The sequence below is a fragment of the Daphnia pulex genome, chromosome 5 (assembly GCF_021134715.1).
Source record: "Daphnia pulex isolate KAP4 chromosome 5, ASM2113471v1".
Classification (NCBI taxonomy): domain Eukaryota; kingdom Metazoa; phylum Arthropoda; class Branchiopoda; order Diplostraca; family Daphniidae; genus Daphnia; species Daphnia pulex.
In genome coordinates this window covers 1,583,126-1,602,953 of record NC_060021.1, presented here as the reverse complement: position 1 = coordinate 1,602,953, position 19,828 = coordinate 1,583,126, and the positions used below count along the sequence as shown (strand labels likewise).

The following is a 19,828-nucleotide window of genomic DNA, read 5'->3' as shown; positions in this document are numbered from 1 at the left end:
AGCCATTAGGAATCGACTCTTCCTACTCGAGTCCCGCCCATCTTACATTCATACAAGTATAAATTGTCTTCTACACACGTAGAATCACCATTGCTTCCAACGAAGGCCAACTATCCTGTTGAATAAGGTAACTCAATAAAAAGTTAAAATTCATTTCTAGCAACTTATTATTTCCACATCAAGTCAGTTAAAACTCAAAAAGTCTTTTAATAGTATTAAAAATTAATTTCTTATGAAATAAAGGAAATAATTGTTAAAAATGAATACACATTTTAAAGTAATAAAACTATGTGATAATGATAGGAAATTAGGAATCCTATCAATTGATAAACAACAGTATTTAATATAGTTGCATATATGATTTCATGCGATTTTTAAAAATGTTTTAAACTTTTGTGTAGTTTATATAGTGACAATTGCTAATGTAAATGAATCACTTTTTTATTCAAGACAAAACATAAACTAAAACTATTTACCACATATAGCTCAATAATTATTTTTTCATGTGTTGTTGTAATTTAGCATTACACATCAGGCGAAACACGATGGTGTCACACAAAATCGAGAAAGTTTTTGTCGAGTTGGTCATTCTGTCGTTATTGATTCTACAATGTCGGTAGAGGCACGCAATTGGCAAATCGGCAACGACGGCATCAAATGGACATACGATTGCGAATTCATAGATTACGACATTGGGAAGGTCGACAAAGTGACACAGGTCGAGTGCTTTAAGCAGTGTACCGACCACGGAGGCTGCAACGCTTTCAACTACCAAGTTTACCCATTTGGTGACCAAGGTACTTGCTACTTGAAAAAAATCCCGAACGATCTTGCCTCCAGCAATAAGCCTTTCTCCTTGTGTGGTTGGCTTTCTTTGAAATTCACATAAACGTCTTAATGCCACGATCTTAATTGTTATGCAATGGATCCCATTCTTTGTTTGTCTGCAAACTGTCCAAATTACATAACCCGTTAAATTTTTTAACAATACAGATTATGCATGAATAAACTGATTGCGAAGATTTAGAAAAACAATTAGGACTTCATTTCTTACGTTTATATATCTCGGGTATTAAGGAAGTCGTAAGTTCATCTACCGGTTGATGTTTTAAAATTCGGTTGTGTAGATAATTTCTGAGCTTTTCCCTTTGAAAATTTCTTACAGAAACTAAAGCATCTACTTAAACATTGCGGGAAACCACTTGAGCAGGTTGTTCGACGCTATCACGAATTTTAAAAAATCTTGCACTTTTCCATTAATTAAACAAAAAAGAATCACCTAATACTTGCTAACGTTCACGTAAACGGTCCACTTTCGTCCACCTTTCTTTCCCAGAAAGGAATAGTTACACAGTAGGGGAGAGGGGGGCTAGTTGGCAGTTGGGGTAAGTTGGAATTTTGCTAGTTAGACCCCTTACAGCCAAAAACAAATCAAGCCTTTTACACCAAATATGAAAGACAACATCCAGATTGCTCATACAAAATTTCAAAAGTATACGACTTCCCCAACAGGAGTTATAGCAAAAAGAAAAAAAAACGGCAAAAAGTTTTTTTTGGGCCTCTCAGCACTTTTCATTTTTCTCATAGTATAAAAATCTAAGAAAGTCAGAAAACCTAAGCAAACAAGAATTAATATTTGTCTTATTTTTAGAATAAACCCGACATTTCTACATTAAGAAGTTATTTAGTTATCAATTTATTTGTTCGAAAAGCACCCTGTGGGGTTAGTTGGCAGAAATGTTGAGGGGCATGTTGGCATACAGATTTCTGACGAGATGCTGAGTTGCAAGTTTTCAAAATTCGACCTAGAAATTTTGGAGCAATGGAGAATCGTCACTTAACAACTTACCCCGTAGGTGGGGCAAGTTGGCAGACTTTTTTTTTGCAGTTTTTCTCAATTTAACAATTTCGTGTAAATGAACATTGTAAAAAAATACGATCAATTCATAGAGAATTGAAATCTGAATCTGATTCAATCATTCAATTTGCAAAACGTGTGGTCAAAAAATTCAAATAAATTCACAAAAAGTGACCCTGCCAACTATCCCCCTCTCCCCTACACACCAACCGGCCCACGCTTTCCCTTATATATTCATGTCAATGTTGGTCTAATGGTCAGAAATCCGGGCTGCCACTCGTATGGTTCGGGGTTCGAATTTGGTCATTCAGGGAAGAAAGGTATATGCAAAAACATAATAGACATTAAACCCTCTGAATTTCACTACTAGCTACTACTACCCTACCCTCTATACTCCACACCCTAATTGTTAAGGACCTTCGTATATAACTATACCTCAGGGATAAAAAAAAAATAAGTTTCCTTGAGCAATCAGTCTTTAACATGAAAAACAATTTCCTTGTAACGTTGTTTCTGCTTAAGAGGTTACACTTATTAGTGCAGTACTAACGTAAGTTTTCAATGTCAATTATAAAAAAAATTCACTCTTGTCAATAACCTACCTTGATAAAACAGTGTCTGGGGTAAATAAAATATATTCTAGCTTGGTAACGTTGCCTATGCAACAACGTATATCGATACGATACGACACAACCTAGTAAATTTTAGCCCTTCTGAGGCCGGTCCTTAGTTGGCCTAGTTCTAATTCGGACTTTTGGCTAAAGACTTTCCTTGACCATTCAATGTCATACCTGAAAAAGAAATTTTGGTTGGCAACGTTGCATCTGCTTTGTGAGTTATGCGTTACAGCTGCTTGTATCGGCATATTCTTATTTCGTAAGTGATTTGCAACTTCGGTCAAGGGCCCCCTGCGTAGGCCCGCGCCAAAAATTTCCTCCTTGTTATTCATCTGCCTTGGGCCTACAGTGTTTGGGGTAAAAAAATACAATATAACTTGGCAACGTTACCTATGCAACGCGGAAACCGCTCTTCAGCCGCGCATCCACTCCGCGGCCGCCGCATGCATCGGCAAAGTTAGGGGCAGTTATTTGTGTTATTTGTTGATGATTGGTCGTCGTGGCATCATTGTGTGTTGCTGCAAATTTTCTTTTTGACTTACTACAGCGATTTAATTTTTGTTGCCCGTTAACACCCTGTCCGTCATTCTCATCCTGCCCGTTACTTAATGGCTGTTGGTCTCATTTTATCGTTTAATCTCCTGTTATTGTTTCTCGAGTAATTCAGACTATACCAACAGTCTCATTGTTTATGCAAACTTTGCAAAAGTGCAATTGCCTACGGCGGTAAAATTACCAACGTGAGGTTTTAACGTATTGCCTCGTGCGGTAAATTTGCAGTATAGAGGATATTCAAACATTGCCACTGGCGATAAATTTGCATGATAGAGGATATTCACGAATTGCCTCCGGCGGAAAAATTTTTAGTGTATAGATTTTCACGCATGGCCACCTAAGGTTTTTTTCTGTAAATTCTCTGATTTTTCTCTGAAATTTTCTAAAAAAAAAATTTTCTCGCGAAATTTTGACTTGTTTCAGTCATGGTTAACAAAGGGCATAGGTCAAAACACAATTTTTATTCTTAAAAAAAGTAAATCTTTAATGAGACTTGAAACATGATAATTTTCATGCCAGCGCTATAACCAATAACCTAATTTCGTCTATTAAACCGATTCACTTTCAAATGAAATTTATTGTTGTGCGTCAGTGTCGTGTTTTTTTAATGAAAAATTTTCGTCACGATATTTCGTCAGTACCGAACCTAGACTACACATACCCTAACCCATTCACGCCAATCCATATATATAATAAAAGACCAAAGTTCCCCGGATTTGACTGGGGCTCAGGTTACTCGTCTATATATAATAAAAGAACAAGCTTTTGGGGGAGGAGCTTATTCATGTCACGGATAATGTGTCAAAACAGGCTCCTCCCCCAAAAGCCTTTGGGGGAGGAGCCTGTGTCTGTCACGGACATTTGGGGGAGGAGCTTATTCATGTCGCAATAAGAACGCTGTGATTGGTCAGTCGAAAATCACCACCAGATGTCTATAGCATCGCCGTGATGATGCAATCTTTGATGACGCAACAACCAGCAACACCACCAGATGTCTATAGCATCGCCGTGATGACGAAATCTTCAAGTAAGGTACTGGGCAGATTTCTCACGATAAAATCTATTACGGGCAGATGATTAAGCTACAGAAAAGCGAATAGCAAAACAATCCGACTTTACGCTAGACAAAAGTTCCCCAGATTTGACCGGGGCTCAGGTTACTCGTAGGTCTATAAGATAGTTAAAGCAATTTTGCTTTTGTTTTGCTGACATTTTGACGATCCCTCGATGAGATATTTGCGTTTTGTCCTTTTTTCTTTTTAAAGGCGATCTGTATTCCAAAATAATAAATATACTGTATGCCGAAATAGCTCAGTTGGGAGAGCGTTAGACTGAAGATCTAAAGATCCCTGGTTCGATCCCGGGTTTAGGCAAGAGTTAATCCCATATGGTCTAGTGGCTAGGATACTTGGCTTTCACCCAAGAGGCTCGGGTTCGATTCCCGGTATGGGAAAACATTTTGGTTTGATTTGATTGATTTTCACGTTTAATTGTAATTAAACAAAAACGTGATTTTTTATACTAGCGCCATCCGCGGCGGGATGCTCTGGTGAAACAACATCCTTTGACACATCTTTTAGTCCTATAACCACGTATCCGAACCACGCCAGTCTTATTTATGTATTTATTTTTTAATAGGGTCGTTGCATGAAATTTCGATTTGTTTTAAACATACCTGGTTAGAATCAGTTTTTTACGCTGATTCTCGTGGTATTTTTTAAATATTTTTAAAATGAACCTAACTTTGCGTATTTCTAGTTCAAAGTTCAAGTAAGCGCCTCCCATTTCAAAACTGGGTCTCAGCCATTTTTGATGGGTGGTGCTTAATTTGTGATGAATTTGTAGACGACACTCACCAAAATCACCCTTTTCGTATTTCGCCTTAAGGCCCTAAGGGCGAAAGAGGGTTGTATTCAGCCGTAGGCAGTACGAAAAGGGTGATTTTGGTGAGTTTCGTCTACAAATTCATCACAAATTAAGCACCGCCCATCAAAAATGGCTGAGACCCAGTTTTGAAATGGGAGGCGCTTATTTGAACTTTGAACTAGAAATAAACAAAGTTAGGTTCATTTTAAAATATTTAAAAAATACCACGAGAATCAGCGTAAAAAACTGATGATAACCAGGTATGTTTAAAACAAATCGAAATTTCATGCAACGACCCTATTCGCTGTTTTGATAATCAGATTCAAATAACATGTCCGTTCAGCAACATAACTAACGCTATACCATCGCGCAAATATGTTAAGATGAGCCGACGTCACATGATTTCATCAAAACAAGACAAAAACATAGATAATTTCATATTTTTTTGATTACATAAAATAGACTATTAGGATTATCAAATATAATATAATATGAAATCATCAGGGAGCACCCAGGTTTGAACTAGGGACCTCTCGATCTGCAGTCGAATGCTCTACCACTGAGCTATACTCCCGTGTTAACCGACGCGGGAGTTCCTTTTCAAATACTGAGATAATGAGATTATATGAACAACGATTTCTCGATGGTGACATTTCGCCCTCATAGCTGCAATGAATTAAAATATAATTGCAATTTAATTATCAGTTTAAAAAAACATGCTACTATATTTCATTTTTTTCTTGCGCTCAAATCTTACGTCATTATCCAGTTGAATGAGTTATATCATAGGGGGCACCCAGGTTTGAACTGGGACATTTCGATCTGCAGTCGAATGCTCTACCACTGAGCTATACCCTCCATATTATTACTAAAAAGTTAATTTCAAATTTCAGTTTTATAATTTAGTTTAAACAGCCAACCAATAAGAAAACATTGAAATTGTTGGTTTATTTTTTGAGCGCACATATTCGCATAGTTTCAATGTGAGAATCGAGTTGGTCGCAACTGAAATCAACAGATGGATGCTCTATATACTTGCTGCAGGTTTAACGGCTATATAGCCTATATGTGAACAAAGCAGGCATTGTGACGTATAATTATTCTAATACACTTCATGAGAGTGATGATGATGTTGGTGGTGTCGGCCGCCGTAATTCCTTCCGTGTCCTCCATAGCCATCGTCATAGTACTCGTGTTCACGATAAACGATGTTGGTGGGCGGTGGACTTGAACCACCCATCTTTGCCACACGATTGTAAAGCCATAGTCACTACACCGACAACTAATTTGGTTGCCCAATCTTTTTGCAAGAACGCAATGGCCTCCGGCGATATATTTGCAGGGTAGAGGGTTTTCACGCATAGCCTCCGGCGGTAAATTTGCACGACAGAGGTTTTCACGCATAGACATGTCAGGATTCTGTAAAAACACAAAACGATGGAGGCCGTATCATAATTTTTATATTATCCCACCCCTTTTTATGTTGCAAAAAAAATCCAAATGTAGAGCGCAAACTAACCGAAGACGTGTTTCGTGCTTTAGCAACGACTTATTCTTCTTTTTTCCTGTTTGAGAGAGAAAATCCAGTCTAGTTGAGAACAGTTCGATAGCTTAAAAATGGCAACGTGATCCAATCTCTGATCGACAAAGATCATAAAATTGAGATTTAAATGCTTTCAAGTTTTTCTTATTGCAATGGCAATTAAGCCATTGTCACTTTTGAGAAAACTACCTGGTTGCATATAATTTGGTTCCACCACAAAAATATGCGGATTTTTTAAAGAAAGGGTGTTAGGATTTTTTATAATATAGGCCTAATGAATATGTCAATTTGAAAACATATGAACACAACCCTGCATTAAAAAAAAACAAAGTCGGAGTAAAAAGTTATTAAGATGCGGATATTGCGCAGTATGAAAGCCAAAAAAGGCAATAATGCGTTGTTTCGTAATGGCTTAGCAAATTTTCATATCAATTCAATACATTTTTGTTAGTGGGAGAGGGACTTTCTTCTACGATGTTCATTTTGATAAATAATTTCATTAATTCCAAATGCATTATGACTCACAAAAACTTAATTTCAAAAATATTTTTCATTTAATATTGTTCGTTGCATTTTCCTTTCATTACTTATTCACGTTTTTCAGAGTAGAGCATCAAAATTACTTCGATTGAAGCTAGTTCTTGCCGAGTGTATTGCTGTAAAACATTTGCGGTCAAGAAATCTCAAATAAATTATCCTACATGCGCCACATCGTCGAGCATGTCAATAGAAATTATGGGACATAAAAAGGTTGCCTAGTATATTTGTTTTGGTTTTAAGTAAGACCTCAATTCAATCTTTTTACCAGTTCAGATATGTTTGGAAAAACATGTTGTATCGGAACTGCATACAAGAACAACTTGTTATTCTTATTCTTCGTCAAGCGATCGAGAAAAGGATAGTAAGGCAAAAATTCGAACATAAAAATACAGAGTAATGTAACGTGTTTTCGACAGGTTTTTTTCATTTTTTGCCTGGAGGAACTTATTTTGAAATCACCTTAAAACGGTAAAAAAAGCGCTGCACACGAAGGACGAATATAGAAGGGCTTTTGTGAAATAATGAGAAAAATCAGCCATTAGGAATCGACTCTTCCTACTCGAGTCCCGCCCATCTTACATTCATACAAGTATAAATTGTCTTCTACACACGTAGAATCACCATTGCTTCCAACGAAGGCCAACTATCCTGTTGAATAAGGTAACTCAATAAAAAGTTAAAATTCATTTCTAGCAACTTATTATTTCCACATCAAGTCAGTTAAAACTCAAAAAGTCTTTTAATAGTATTAAAAATTAATTTCTTATGAAATAAAGGAAATAATTGTTAAAAATGAATACACATTTTAAAGTAATAAAACTATGTGATAATGATAGGAAATTAGGAATCCTATCAATTGATAAACAACAGTATTTAATATAGTTGCATATATGATTTCATGCGATTTTTTAAAATGTTTTAAACTTTTGTGTAGTTTATATAGTGACAATTGCTAATGTAAATGAATCACTTTTTTATTCAAGACAAAACATAAACTAAAACTATTTACCACATATAGCTCAATAATTATTTTTTCATGTGTTGTTGTAATTTAGCATTACACATCAGGCGAAACACGATGGTGTCACACAAAATCGAGAAAGTTTTTGTCGAGTTGGTCATTCTGTCGTTATTGATTCTACAATGTCGGTAGAGGCACGCAATTGGCAAATCGGCAACGACGGCATCAAATGGACATACGATTGCGAATTCATAGATTACGACATTGGGAAGGTCGACAAAGTGACACAGGTCGAGTGCTTTAAGCAGTGTACCGACCACGGAGGCTGCAACGCTTTCAACTACCAAGTTTACCCATTTGGTGACCAAGGTACTTGCTACTTGAAAAAAATCCCGAACGATCTTGCCTCCAGCAATAAGCCTTTCTCCTTGTGTGGTTGGCTTTCTTTGAAATTCACATAAACGTCTTAATGCCACGATCTTAATTGTTATGCAATGGATCCCATTCTTTGTTTGTCTGCAAACTGTCCAAATTACATAACCCGTTAAATTTTTTAACAATACAGATTATGCATGAATAAACTGATTGCGAAGATTTAGAAAAACAATTAGGACTTCATTTCTTACGTTTATATATCTCGGGTATTAAGGAAGTCGTAAGTTCATCTACCGGTTGATGTTTTAAAATTCGGTTGTGTAGATAATTTCTGAGCTTTTCCCTTTGAAAATTTCTTACAGAAACTAAAACATCTACTTAAACATTGCGGGAAACCACTTGAGCAGGTTGTTCGACGCTATCACGAATTTTAGAAAATCTTGCACTTTTCCATTAATTAAACAAAAAAGAATCACCTAATACTTGCTAACGTTCACGTAAACGGTCCACTTTCGTCCACCTTTCTTTCCCAGAAAGGAATAGTTACACAGTAGGGGAGAGGGGGGCTAGTTGGCAGTTGGGGTAAGTTGGAATTTTGCTAGTTAGACCCCTTACAGCCAAAACAAATCAAGCCTTTTACACCAAATATGAAAGACAACATCCAGATTGCTCATACAAAATTTCAAAAGTATACGACTTCCCCAACAGGAGTTATAGCAAAAAGAAAAAAAAACGGCAAAAAGTTTTTTTGGGCCTCTCAGCACTTTTCATTTTTCTCATAGTATAAAAATCTAAGAAAGTCAGAAAACCTAAGCAAACAAGAATTAATATTTGTCTTATTTTTAGAATAAACCCGACATTTCTACATTAAAAAGTTATTTAGTTATCAATTTATTTGTTCGAAAAGCACCCTGTGGGGTTAGTTGGCAGAAATGTTGAGGGGCATGTTGGCATACAGATTTCTGACGAGATGCTGAGTTGCAAGTTTTCAAAATTCGACCTAGAAATTTTGGAGCAATGGAGAATCGTCACTTAACAACTTACCCCGTAGGTGGGGCAAGTTGGCAGACTTTTTTTTTGCAGTTTTTCTCAATTTAACAATTTCGTGTAAATGAACATTGTAAAAAAATACGATCAATTCATAGAGAATTGAAATCTGAATCTGATTCAATCATTCAATTTGCAAAACGTGTGGTCAAAAAATTCAAATAAATTCACAAAAAGTGACCCTGCCAACTATCCCCCTCTCCCCTACACACCAACCGGCCCACGCTTTCCCTTATATATTCATGTCAATGTTGGTCTAATGGTCAGAAATCCGGGCTGCCACTCGTATGGTTCGGGGTTCGAATTTGGTCATTCAGGGAAGAAAGGTATATGCAAAAACATAATAGACATTAAACCCTCTGAATTTCACTACTAGCTACTACTACCCTACCCTCTATACTCCACACCCTAATTGTTAAGGACCTTCGTATATAACTATACCTCAGGGATAAAAAAAAAATAAGTTTCCTTGAGCAATCAGTCTTTAACATGAAAAACAATTTCCTTGTAACGTTGTTTCTGCTTAAGAGGTTACACTTATTAGTGCAGTACTAACGTAAGTTTTCAATGTCAATTATAAAAAAAATTCACTCTTGTCAATAACCTACCTTGATAAAACAGTGTCTGGGGTAAATAAAATATATTCTAGCTTGGTAACGTTGCCTATGCAACAACGTATATCGATACGATACGACACAACCTAGTAAATTTTAGCCCTTCTGAGGCCGGTCCTTAGTTGGCCTAGTTCTAATTCGGACTTTTGGCTAAAGACTTTCCTTGACCATTCAATGTCATACCTGAAAAAGAAATTTTGGTTGGCAACGTTGCATCTGCTTTGTGAGTTATGCGTTACAGCTGCTTGTATCGGCATATTCTTATTTCGTAAGTGATTTGCAACTTCGGTCAAGGGCCCCCTGCGTAGGCCCGCGCCAAAAATTTCCTCCTTGTTATTCATCTGCCTTGGGCCTACAGTGTTTGGGGTAAAAAAATACAATATAACTTGGCAACGTTACCTATGCAACGCGGAAACCGCTCTTCAGCCGCGCATCCACTCCGCGGCCGCCGCATGCATCGGCAAAGTTAGGGGCAGTTATTTGTGTTATTTGTTGATGATTGGTCGTCGTGGCATCATTGTGTGTTGCTGCAAATTTTCTTTTTGACTTACTACAGCGATTTAATTTTTGTTGCCCGTTAACACCCTGTCCGTCATTCTCATCCTGCCCGTTACTTAATGGCTGTTGGTCTCATTTTATCGTTTAATCTCCTGTTATTGTTTCTCGAGTAATTCAGACTATACCAACAGTCTCATTGTTTATGCAAACTTTGCAAAAGTGCAATTGCCTACGGCGGTAAAATTACCAACGTGAGGTTTTAACGTATTGCCTCGTGCGGTAAATTTGCAGTATAGAGGATATTCAAACATTGCCACTGGCGATAAATTTGCATGATAGAGGATATTCACGAATTGCCTCCGGCGGAAAAATTTTTAGTGTATAGATTTTCACGCATGGCCACCTAAGGTTTTTTTCTGTAAATTCTCTGATTTTTCTCTGAAATTTTCTAAAAAAAAAATTTTCTCGCGAAATTTTGACTTGTTTCAGTCATGGTTAACAAAGGGCATAGGTCAAAACACAATTTTTATTCTTAAAAAAAGTAAATCTTTAATGAGACTTGAACCATGATAATTTTCATGCCAGCGCTATAACCAATAACCTAATTTCGTCTATTAAACCGATTCACTTTCAAATGAAATTTATTGTTGTGCGTCAGTGTCGTGTTTTTTTAATGAAAAATTTTCGTCACGATATTTCGTCAGTACCGAACCTAGACTACACATACCCTAACCCATTCACGCCAATCCATATATATAATAAAAGACCAAAGTTCCCCGGATTTGACTGGGGCTCAGGTTACTCGTCTATATATAATAAAAGAACAAGCTTTTGGGGGAGGAGCTTATTCATGTCACGGATAATGTGTCAAAACAGGCTCCTCCCCCAAAAGCCTTTGGGGGAGGAGCCTGTGTCTGTCACGGACATTTGGGGGAGGAGCTTATTCATGTCGCAATAAGAACGCTGTGATTGGTCAGTCGCAAATCACCACCAGATGTCTATAGCATCGCCGTGATGATGCAATCTTTGATGACGCAACAACCAGCAACACCACCAGATGTCTATAGCATCGCCGTGATGACGAAATCTTCAAGTAAGGTACTGGGCAGATTTCTCACGATAAAATCTATTACGGGCAGATGATTAAGCTACAGAAAAGCGAATAGCAAAACAATCCGACTTTACGCTAGACAAAAGTTCCCCAGATTTGACCGGGGCTCAGGTTACTCGTAGGTCTATAAGATAGTTAAAGCAATTTTGCTTTTGTTTTGCTGACATTTTGACGATCCCTCGATGAGATATTTGCGTTTTGTCCTTTTTTCTTTTTAAAGGCGATCTGTATTCCAAAATAATAAATATACTGTATGCCGAAATAGCTCAGTTGGGAGAGCGTTAGACTGAAGATCTAAAGGTCCCTGGTTCGATCCCGGGTTTCGGCAAGAGTTAATCCCATATGGTCTAGTGGCTAGGATACTTGGCTTTCACCCAAGAGGCTCGGGTTCGATTCCCGGTATGGGAAAACATTTTGTTTTGATTTGATTGATTTTCACGTTTAATTGTAATTAAACAAAAACGTGATTTTTTATACTAGCGCCATCCGCGGCGGGATGCTCTGGTGAAACAACATCCTTTGACACATCTTTTAGTCCTATAACCACGTATCCGAACCACGCCAGTCTTATTTATGTATTTATTTTTTAATAGGGTCGTTGCATGAAATTTCGATTTGTTTTAAACATACCTGGTTAGAATCAGTTTTTTACGCTGATTCTCGTGGTATTTTTTAAATATTTTTAAAATGAACCTAACTTTGCGTATTTCTAGTTCAAAGTTCAAGTAAGCGCCTCCCATTTCAAAACTGGGTCTCAGTCATTTTTGATGGGTGGTGCTTAATTTGTGATGAATTTGTAGACGACGCTCACCAAAATCACCCTTTTCGTATTTCGCGTTAAGGCCCTAAGGGCGAAAGAGTGTTGTATTCAGCCGTAGGCAGTACGAAAAGGGTGATTTTGGTAGTTGACCCCACATACGGGGTAAGTTGATTGCTGACGATTCTGCATTGCTCAAAAATTTCTAGTTCGAATTTTGAAAACTTGCAACTCAGCATGTGGTGAGAAATCTGTATGGCAACATGCCCCTCAAAATTTTTGACAACTAACCCCACAGGGTGCTTTTCGAACAAATAAATTGATAACTAAATAACTTTTTAATGTAGAACTGTCGGGTTTCTTTTAAAAATAAGAAATATTAATTCTTTTTTGCTTGGGTTTTCTGACACTTTTAGAGTTTTATACTATGAGAAAAATAAAAAGTGCTGAGAGGCTCAAACAAAACTTTTTGCCGTTTTTTTTCTTTTTGCTATAAATCCTGTTGGGGAAGTCGTATACTTTTGAAATTTTGTATGAGCAATCTGGGTGTTGTCTTTCATATTTGGTGTAAAAGGCTTGATTTATTTTGGTTTGTAAGGGGTCTAACAAGCAAAACGCCACTTTTACCCCTTCTGCCAACTAGCCCCCCCCCCCTCATCCCTAGTTGCTTAAGAAAAAAAAATTGGCTACAGAAAACATCTGAGTCAACTTCTGAAAAAGCGGAAACCACACAAAGCCGTACAACAAGCTGTGTCGTAGTTTGAGTAACCAATCGACTTCCGCCGACTTCCGCTCTGTTTGAGAAATGAATATTTCAACTATATTTTTCTCGCAGGATCACAGGATGTTCGATTCCCTCCTTATCGCTCTTAACCGCAATTCAGATTTCCTGAAGAGCAAACAGTCAAGGCATTCACGACAATCAACGCCTTACACATTTCTCTTGACGGACTTTGGAGTTATGCACGCACTTACTAAGCAAGTCGCAACTTTTCACTTCAAATCGTTTAACTCCTACACCAAGTGGTTGAATTATTATTCATTATTGCGTCGATCCCCGTTATTGAACAAGTTCCCCGCGATGAGTAACAGCCAATTTCAGTCAAAGTTAGGGATCTGTTTGCTATTGGCAATTTGTTGGAATTGGAGGATTTCTTGCGCAGCACAAGATCAAGTTGGACTGCACCACTCGGAAGGTAAAACTAACATACAATCGTATTTTTTAAAAATTGTTTCGAAAATCCTACTGCGGTCTCAATTTTTCGACATTTAATTTTTTTTTAATAATTTCATTAATAATTTTACATTTCATTAAATAATTTTTTAAATTAAATAATTTTTTTTATTGAATTAATTTTTTTAGGGACAACTGGATCAGGGAAAGGCATGCCATCAAATGACGATTTGATCGACTATGACTTTGACAATCCGGAAGATTACCGGGAAATTGATTACGACAGCAGCCACAACCCAATCCTGGGGATGGTGCGAAGCTCTTCTTCACACCCGATATCGTTAAGCTTTTCCTGTTTGTCATCACTGATCGTCATTTTTCTTCATTACCTCTTTTAAAAAACAATTCAATGAATCATGAATGTCGGATGAATGTGACCATATTTTGCTATACTACAAATACAAGTACATAACTGAGTCAAAACTGATTCTACTTATAGTGTCTGTCAATATTGACTCTGAATGTAAATGAATTGAAAACGAAAAAAATTTATAAATAGAAAATCGTCTAGTAATTAATTACGCGTATTATTTAAATTAATTACGCAAAAAATTAATTAATTATATGAAAAATAAATTAATAACGTAAAAAATAAATTAATTAGCGAACAATAAATGAATTACGCAAAAATAATCATTTATTCGCAAAACATTTGTTCACTTTCCAATGATATGATTAAGACATTTTCGAGATTTGTACTTTTCAAATTTTTCAAATGGCTTGCCAAGTGCAGCTCAATTGTATCCCATTTACGTTGCTCAAAACGTTATTGGCTGTCATAATCAAGTAGGTTCCCTTCGAAGTCTAGTTGACGCCCAGCACTCCAGCGGTTTGAGGAGTTGCCGGAGAAAGCTAACCAACACAAAAATGGGGGAAAAAAAGAATGAATGAATTATTTGTATTTAAATAATTATTTGATTAATTTATAATTCTTTCAATTGCACATAGGGGAGAGTGGGGTGACTGGCTCTCCTTTTTTTCTTTAAGCTATATTTTTTTTATTTTGTAACGCATTAAGTTCCACCAAGTCTTAAAAAAAGAGAATAATTCACCATTACACTGGTGTTTTTTCTAAACTGATCAAATAATTTCTATGTTTGGTATTTTACGATTTAAAGAAATAAGGGACAGCTGACCCCAGATAGGGGGTCGATAGCTCAAACCGGCGGGGTCTCTTGGCCCCTGTATTTCTTACGGAAAACCATTGACTGACAGTAAAAACTCGAAATAAAAAAAGTAACCCAATAATGCAACCCACCAACGGAATATCAATAAAAAGGGTGAAATAAGTATGGTAGTAGACCAAAAAAACGAAAAAACTCGAACACAAATAATTTTACTACTGTCATATGCAACTTTATATACGCCAAATAGCCCCGACGTTGTGTGGCAAATGCGCCCCATTCAAAGGGATCAAAGTAAAAAAAAAAATAATTCAAAGTATATTATTGAATATCTCGTATTTAACAAGCAATCCACCACTCAAGCACACCAAAATCTCGAACCCCCATTTTTTCCCATTTCGCTATGGGACGTAAAAATCTGGAAAAATACGGACCTATTCAGTTTTTTACTCTGGACTCGGCTGTGTTTTCAGAAGTCAAATATTCCCTGTCGCTCAGGAGATATTTCATGTTAAAATTTGTTTTTTTTTTTCGAAATTTGACAATTTGAGGGGGAGGGGTTTTTTTTTATCCAGTTCGTATCGCTTATGGGAAAAAGCGAACCAAAAAAAAACTAATTCTCCCAAAAGATTGCTCGGCCACCCCTAAATGCAAATCCAAAAGAAATTCTTTTTCCGGATTTGATTGGCCGAGTTATTAGCAATCTATAGTAAAAGGCTCATTTGGCCAATTCCCCCCCCCCAGCCTACTTGCAATTTTTTATCACATGATTTATTTAAAATTAGAAGTTAGCCCTATCCTTTAACAGAGGATCTCCCCTTGCGCAACTCCCAAGACGCATATCCCTTGGCCACTACCTCTTCTAGAACTGTTGTCCCATGTTAAAGGATAGGGCTAACTTCTATTTTAAATAAATCATAACTAATTCACAACAATCTGGGCCCAAAATGAAATTTTTTGTCGATAGTTTACCAAAACACTATTTAGGGTGTTTTGTCGATCACTTGTGTGCGACCTTTTGTTTATTTATAAGCATCGATTGAGATTTACACAGTTTTCTTCTGTTTTAATGGGTTGCCGTGTTGTCTAAAAAAAACAATTTCTATTTTACACGCAGAGTAATAATTCCGAAGACGAAGGCGATCTCAAACAACTTTGCTTCGTCTGCTGCAATGTTTCTTCGGGTATCAATTACGGCTCTTGTCACGTGCGCAAGCTGCATATATGCTTTTTGAGACGAACCATCATATGTAAATTAACTTTAATCCAATTTTCTCTCAACCTTCTTTGATTTCCTTTAAGAAATTATGGGTTTGTAATGACTCGCCGCATCTCCCATATGTTCTTTCCAAATCTAAGCAACGTGAGGTTGCTTGACTCTTCTTCACGCTTCCACAACTAGGAAAGCTGGTGAATGTTCCCCAACACCTCGTTGGCGTTGGCTGGGACGAACCAGTGGACCGAACATCCCTCCTTTGTTATTCTCTAGTGGATCATAACTATTGTTTGTATTGCAATATGTTTCCCTGAGTTTCTCTTTGTCTTCCCCGAGTATAAAAGCCCGACGCCTGTCTTAACCCAGCAGAGTCGTCTCCGGCAGCTGTATCCCTCAACATCTCTCGGTAAATACAACACTTCTACAAGTTTATCATTTGTTATTGTGTATCATCACAATTTGATTCATTTGCCTGGCGATGTGGTGAACTATGGCCCATTGGATTAACTTCAGTTCATTCCCCTTTGAGAACAAGCTGCAAAAAATGAAGAATTTGGTCAGACGTGGTGGCAAACCATTGGAACAGATTATTCATCGAATGTGGAAAGTAGACGATCATCATACAAGGGTTAAGGAGAGCACAGTTTTGAATAAATTGACCTCTCTTAGTTTGTTATCACAATTCTGGGACTTTGATACTGGATATAGAATGGTTGATCAGTTTTAAAAAATGCATACTGAAGATGGACCATATCAATCAAGGTTCCTGACAACTGCGTTTTCACTTATGATCGCAAAGTTTTGCTTATTGAAAATATTGTAGCCGGGGCTATATAACAGCGTAAAAAAGTGTCCCATATATGGAATATATGTATATGGATAAATGTGGCAATGGAACACTTTTTTTTCGCTACCAATTTTTTAAATAGAAAAATTAATAAAATTATATAGGAGTGATTCTAATGCACTTCTCTACATTGGGTTAGTTTTTTCTTTTTTTGTAAAAGCTGGCTTTCATATGTAGGCCTAATAGTTATTATTAATTAAATATCAAGAGAAAAAAATGAAGAAAAAATTTTTTTTTTGTTAAACGGAACAGAATCAGGAGGAAAATGGTTCATCCGGGATCGATTACATTTATTAAAAGACCCACTAGTGAAAAAGAAATTCATTTCTCTTTCAGAGGTACTGTAATTTTATTCATTCTTTTGAGTATCAGTGGAGATACAATAAAAAAAATAAAAATGTCCTTTTTTGATCTTTTTTGGTCGTTTACCTGGAAACAGATGGCTTTACCATTTAACCTGGACCCAAACAACATTAAAGAAACTAAATTATCAAATACTTCATTTTTCATCTATATCAACACATTTTTTATAAAATAAAACTACCACCTTAAACTAGAAAGAAAACGCATCAAATAGCTATCTGGTTTTACAATATTTATAGAAGATTAGAAATATTTATAGAATTTTAAAATATTTATAGAAGTATAAAAAAATTGTAAACTAAAGTTCAAAAAATTTTCCGATTCGAATTTTTTTGTAGTTCCCATAAAAATCGCCGAATTAATCAGAAATTCAGGGATAAAAAAAGTTTATGGGATAAAAAAAAACATCATTTATAATACGCTGTATTTATTTCAGAAATGTTAAACAAATTGTACATATTAAAACTGCCCTGTACATTTAAGCCCCGTGTCCCACGTTATATTTTTTAAATTTTTTACTATAGAAAATCCCATCGAACTTTTAATTTTCACCATATCACAGAAAAACTGTTATAACTCAATAACAAAAATAACACACATCCAAATTTTTTGATATGTTTTTGAAGACATATTAAGCTATACAATGTGAATTTTCAAAAAAAAGTGTCAACACCTTTTCTATGAATTTTAAAAAAAGAGTGATTTTGACACTTTTTGCATTTTATGGAATTTTTTCAATTTTTCTACTTAAGTTAGGATTACCATCTTTTGTATACTTAAACTAAGTATATCGGACTATATTATGATCGAATAAAAATTAGAAAAACTTGTGACGTCATCCCAAGCGCATAGTTCAAAGTAGGGTGGTTTTAGCGTTCGGAAATATCGATGGTGCTGCCACCTGAGTCGTCCGATTTTGACGCGATTTTTTTTCTAAAATTAATTTATCATTCCCTTAAGGCGCGTTCACACTATGGTCTTTTCGGCTAGCCGAAAGACGAAAAATAAAAACCGAAAGACGGAAAAATTTCGATTTCGTCTTGGACTATTCACACTACAAATAAGAAAAGAATGACGAAAAAAATGACAGCAGACAGATTTGGCATTGCTGATGTTGCCCTAATATCAAAAATTATTTGCGCATCAAAAATGGAACGCTGTGATTGGCTGTTCAGTTTTCGGCTTTTGACTTTCGGCTTTCCGTCGATTTCGGCGCCGAAAAGTTTGGAAATTTTTTTGGGCGCCGAAAAAACATTGGAAAGACGAATTTTTTGGAAGATTCGGCTCGCATTCCCTACTAAGACGCGCTATCCAAGCGATATCCCAGGTATGTACAACAAAATGGTGGCGTCCCTCATCCCATGTGGATGTTCAGGGTACGCTACCAGTATGTACATAAATGGATAAAAAATAAAGAGATTCTTTGATCCCAACAGTATATGAAAAACATATACAATGGACATACATCAAGTACATTCACTGAATGTACCGGAAGTATGTTTGGTGTACGTACAGTTCTCATCCAAAAAAGATGAAAGCTTGTGTATTAATATCTATCTAATGCTGCGTCTACAATAGCCGTTTTTACAGACAAGTTACGGTCGTAATTCGGTGTCTGTATGTCTGTAAAAACTGCTAGTGTAGACGTACCTTAACGTATCTTCGATTAAATATACATCTTTTTACTTTTCTTCTTTTACCAGCAGCATTATTTATCCGTTAAGAACTTACCTTTCTAAATAAACATGATAAATGAAAAAATAAACTTATTTTTATTATTATAATTTACTTAAGAAAAAAAGTTTTTAGAAAAGAAAAAAAGTGTCCCACATAGCCCCGGTCTCCCCTATTATGGTGATGAAAAATGAATGTAATGGAAAGAAAAATTCGGAAAAATCAAAGATATGGAGGTTTTTTGCCACCGAAAAGAGAGTATCGAAAACAAAAAACAAACTTAAACAAGAACGCAGTATTCTTCCAGATGACATTCTCAGAAGCCTGGACTCTGGCAGAAACCAGAAACAATTAAATTGATTAAATCTAGAATTATAAAAAGCAAAACCAAAGCCAAAGGTAGTCCGGTGTCGGGAGTGGTGTGTGAGGAATCAATTGTTATTATAAATTATAAATTTTAATTGGAAACAAAATTCTTTTTGAATATTTGTATTATTTAATTACTGGTGGTGATTTGTTTGGGCATGTTTGGGCATGTTCCATTTTGGGAAAGGAGCCTGTGTTGACACATTGTTGACACAGACACAGGCCCCTCCCACAAAAGCTTGTTGTTTTATTATATATAGATACATATATCAAATTTATTTAGGCAAATTAGGTGATTTTCAAAAGGGAATGGAAAGCTTAGTCAGATTTTAAATGCTTAAGATGAAAGACTAGCTTATATAAATTTTACATAAGACTAGATCATCGGTTTTTCTGCTAATTTTTCAAAGTCCTTTGCTTCGATAAATGGTGCTGCCACCACGCGTAGCATTACTCTCGTGTTCGTCCCAAAAAGGGGTTATGATAAGCAATTTTTTTGCGTTTTATTGCGTTCAATATAATGGCCATATCTCAACCAATAAAATTCGGATAGGAAATTTCTTTTGGATTTTGGTGGTTGGGATAGCAATGAACCTTTTTATAAAATTAGTTTTTTATATAGATGCCCCGCTTTTCCAAAAAGCGTTTAAAAAGTCCCCCCC

General features: G+C 36.2%; 1 protein-coding gene, 1 long non-coding RNA gene and 5 other non-coding genes across 7 annotated transcripts in view; 5 read left to right on the top strand and 2 right to left on the bottom strand.

The window, feature by feature from the left end:
• Window positions 1-4,330: 4,330 nt before the first annotated feature.
• Window positions 4,331-4,403, top strand: Trnaf-gaa. The gene has a single exon. It is a non-coding gene; the product is annotated as a tRNA-Phe (tRNA).
• Window positions 4,404-4,411: 8 nt separating this feature from the next.
• Trnae-uuc lies at window positions 4,412-4,483 on the top strand. Its single transcript has one exon. It is a non-coding gene; the product is annotated as a tRNA-Glu (tRNA).
• A 915-nt stretch (window positions 4,484-5,398) lies between these two features.
• On the bottom strand, window positions 5,399-5,470 carry Trnac-gca. Its single transcript has one exon. It is a non-coding gene; the product is annotated as a tRNA-Cys (tRNA).
• A 6,370-nt stretch (window positions 5,471-11,840) lies between these two features.
• Trnaf-gaa lies at window positions 11,841-11,913 on the top strand. The gene has a single exon. It is a non-coding gene; the product is annotated as a tRNA-Phe (tRNA).
• An 8-nt stretch (window positions 11,914-11,921) lies between these two features.
• On the top strand, window positions 11,922-11,993 carry Trnae-uuc. The gene has a single exon. It is a non-coding gene; the product is annotated as a tRNA-Glu (tRNA).
• Window positions 11,994-13,073: 1,080 nt separating this feature from the next.
• Window positions 13,074-13,999, top strand: LOC124193299. The gene is made up of 2 exons (XR_006874146.1): window positions 13,074-13,538; window positions 13,706-13,999. It is a non-coding gene; the product is annotated as an uncharacterized LOC124193299 (long non-coding RNA).
• Window positions 14,000-14,371: 372 nt separating this feature from the next.
• The window catches only part of LOC124193399 (cell wall protein DAN4-like), a 37,315-nt gene continuing 31,858 nt past the window's right edge, over window positions 14,372-19,828 (bottom strand). Inside the window, exon 5 of the mRNA XM_046587183.1 lies at window positions 14,372-14,428. Coding sequence (XP_046443139.1) covers window positions 14,381-14,428 — 48 coding nt within the window. The 3' untranslated portion in view covers window positions 14,372-14,380. The remainder of the gene's footprint in view (window positions 14,429-19,828) is intronic.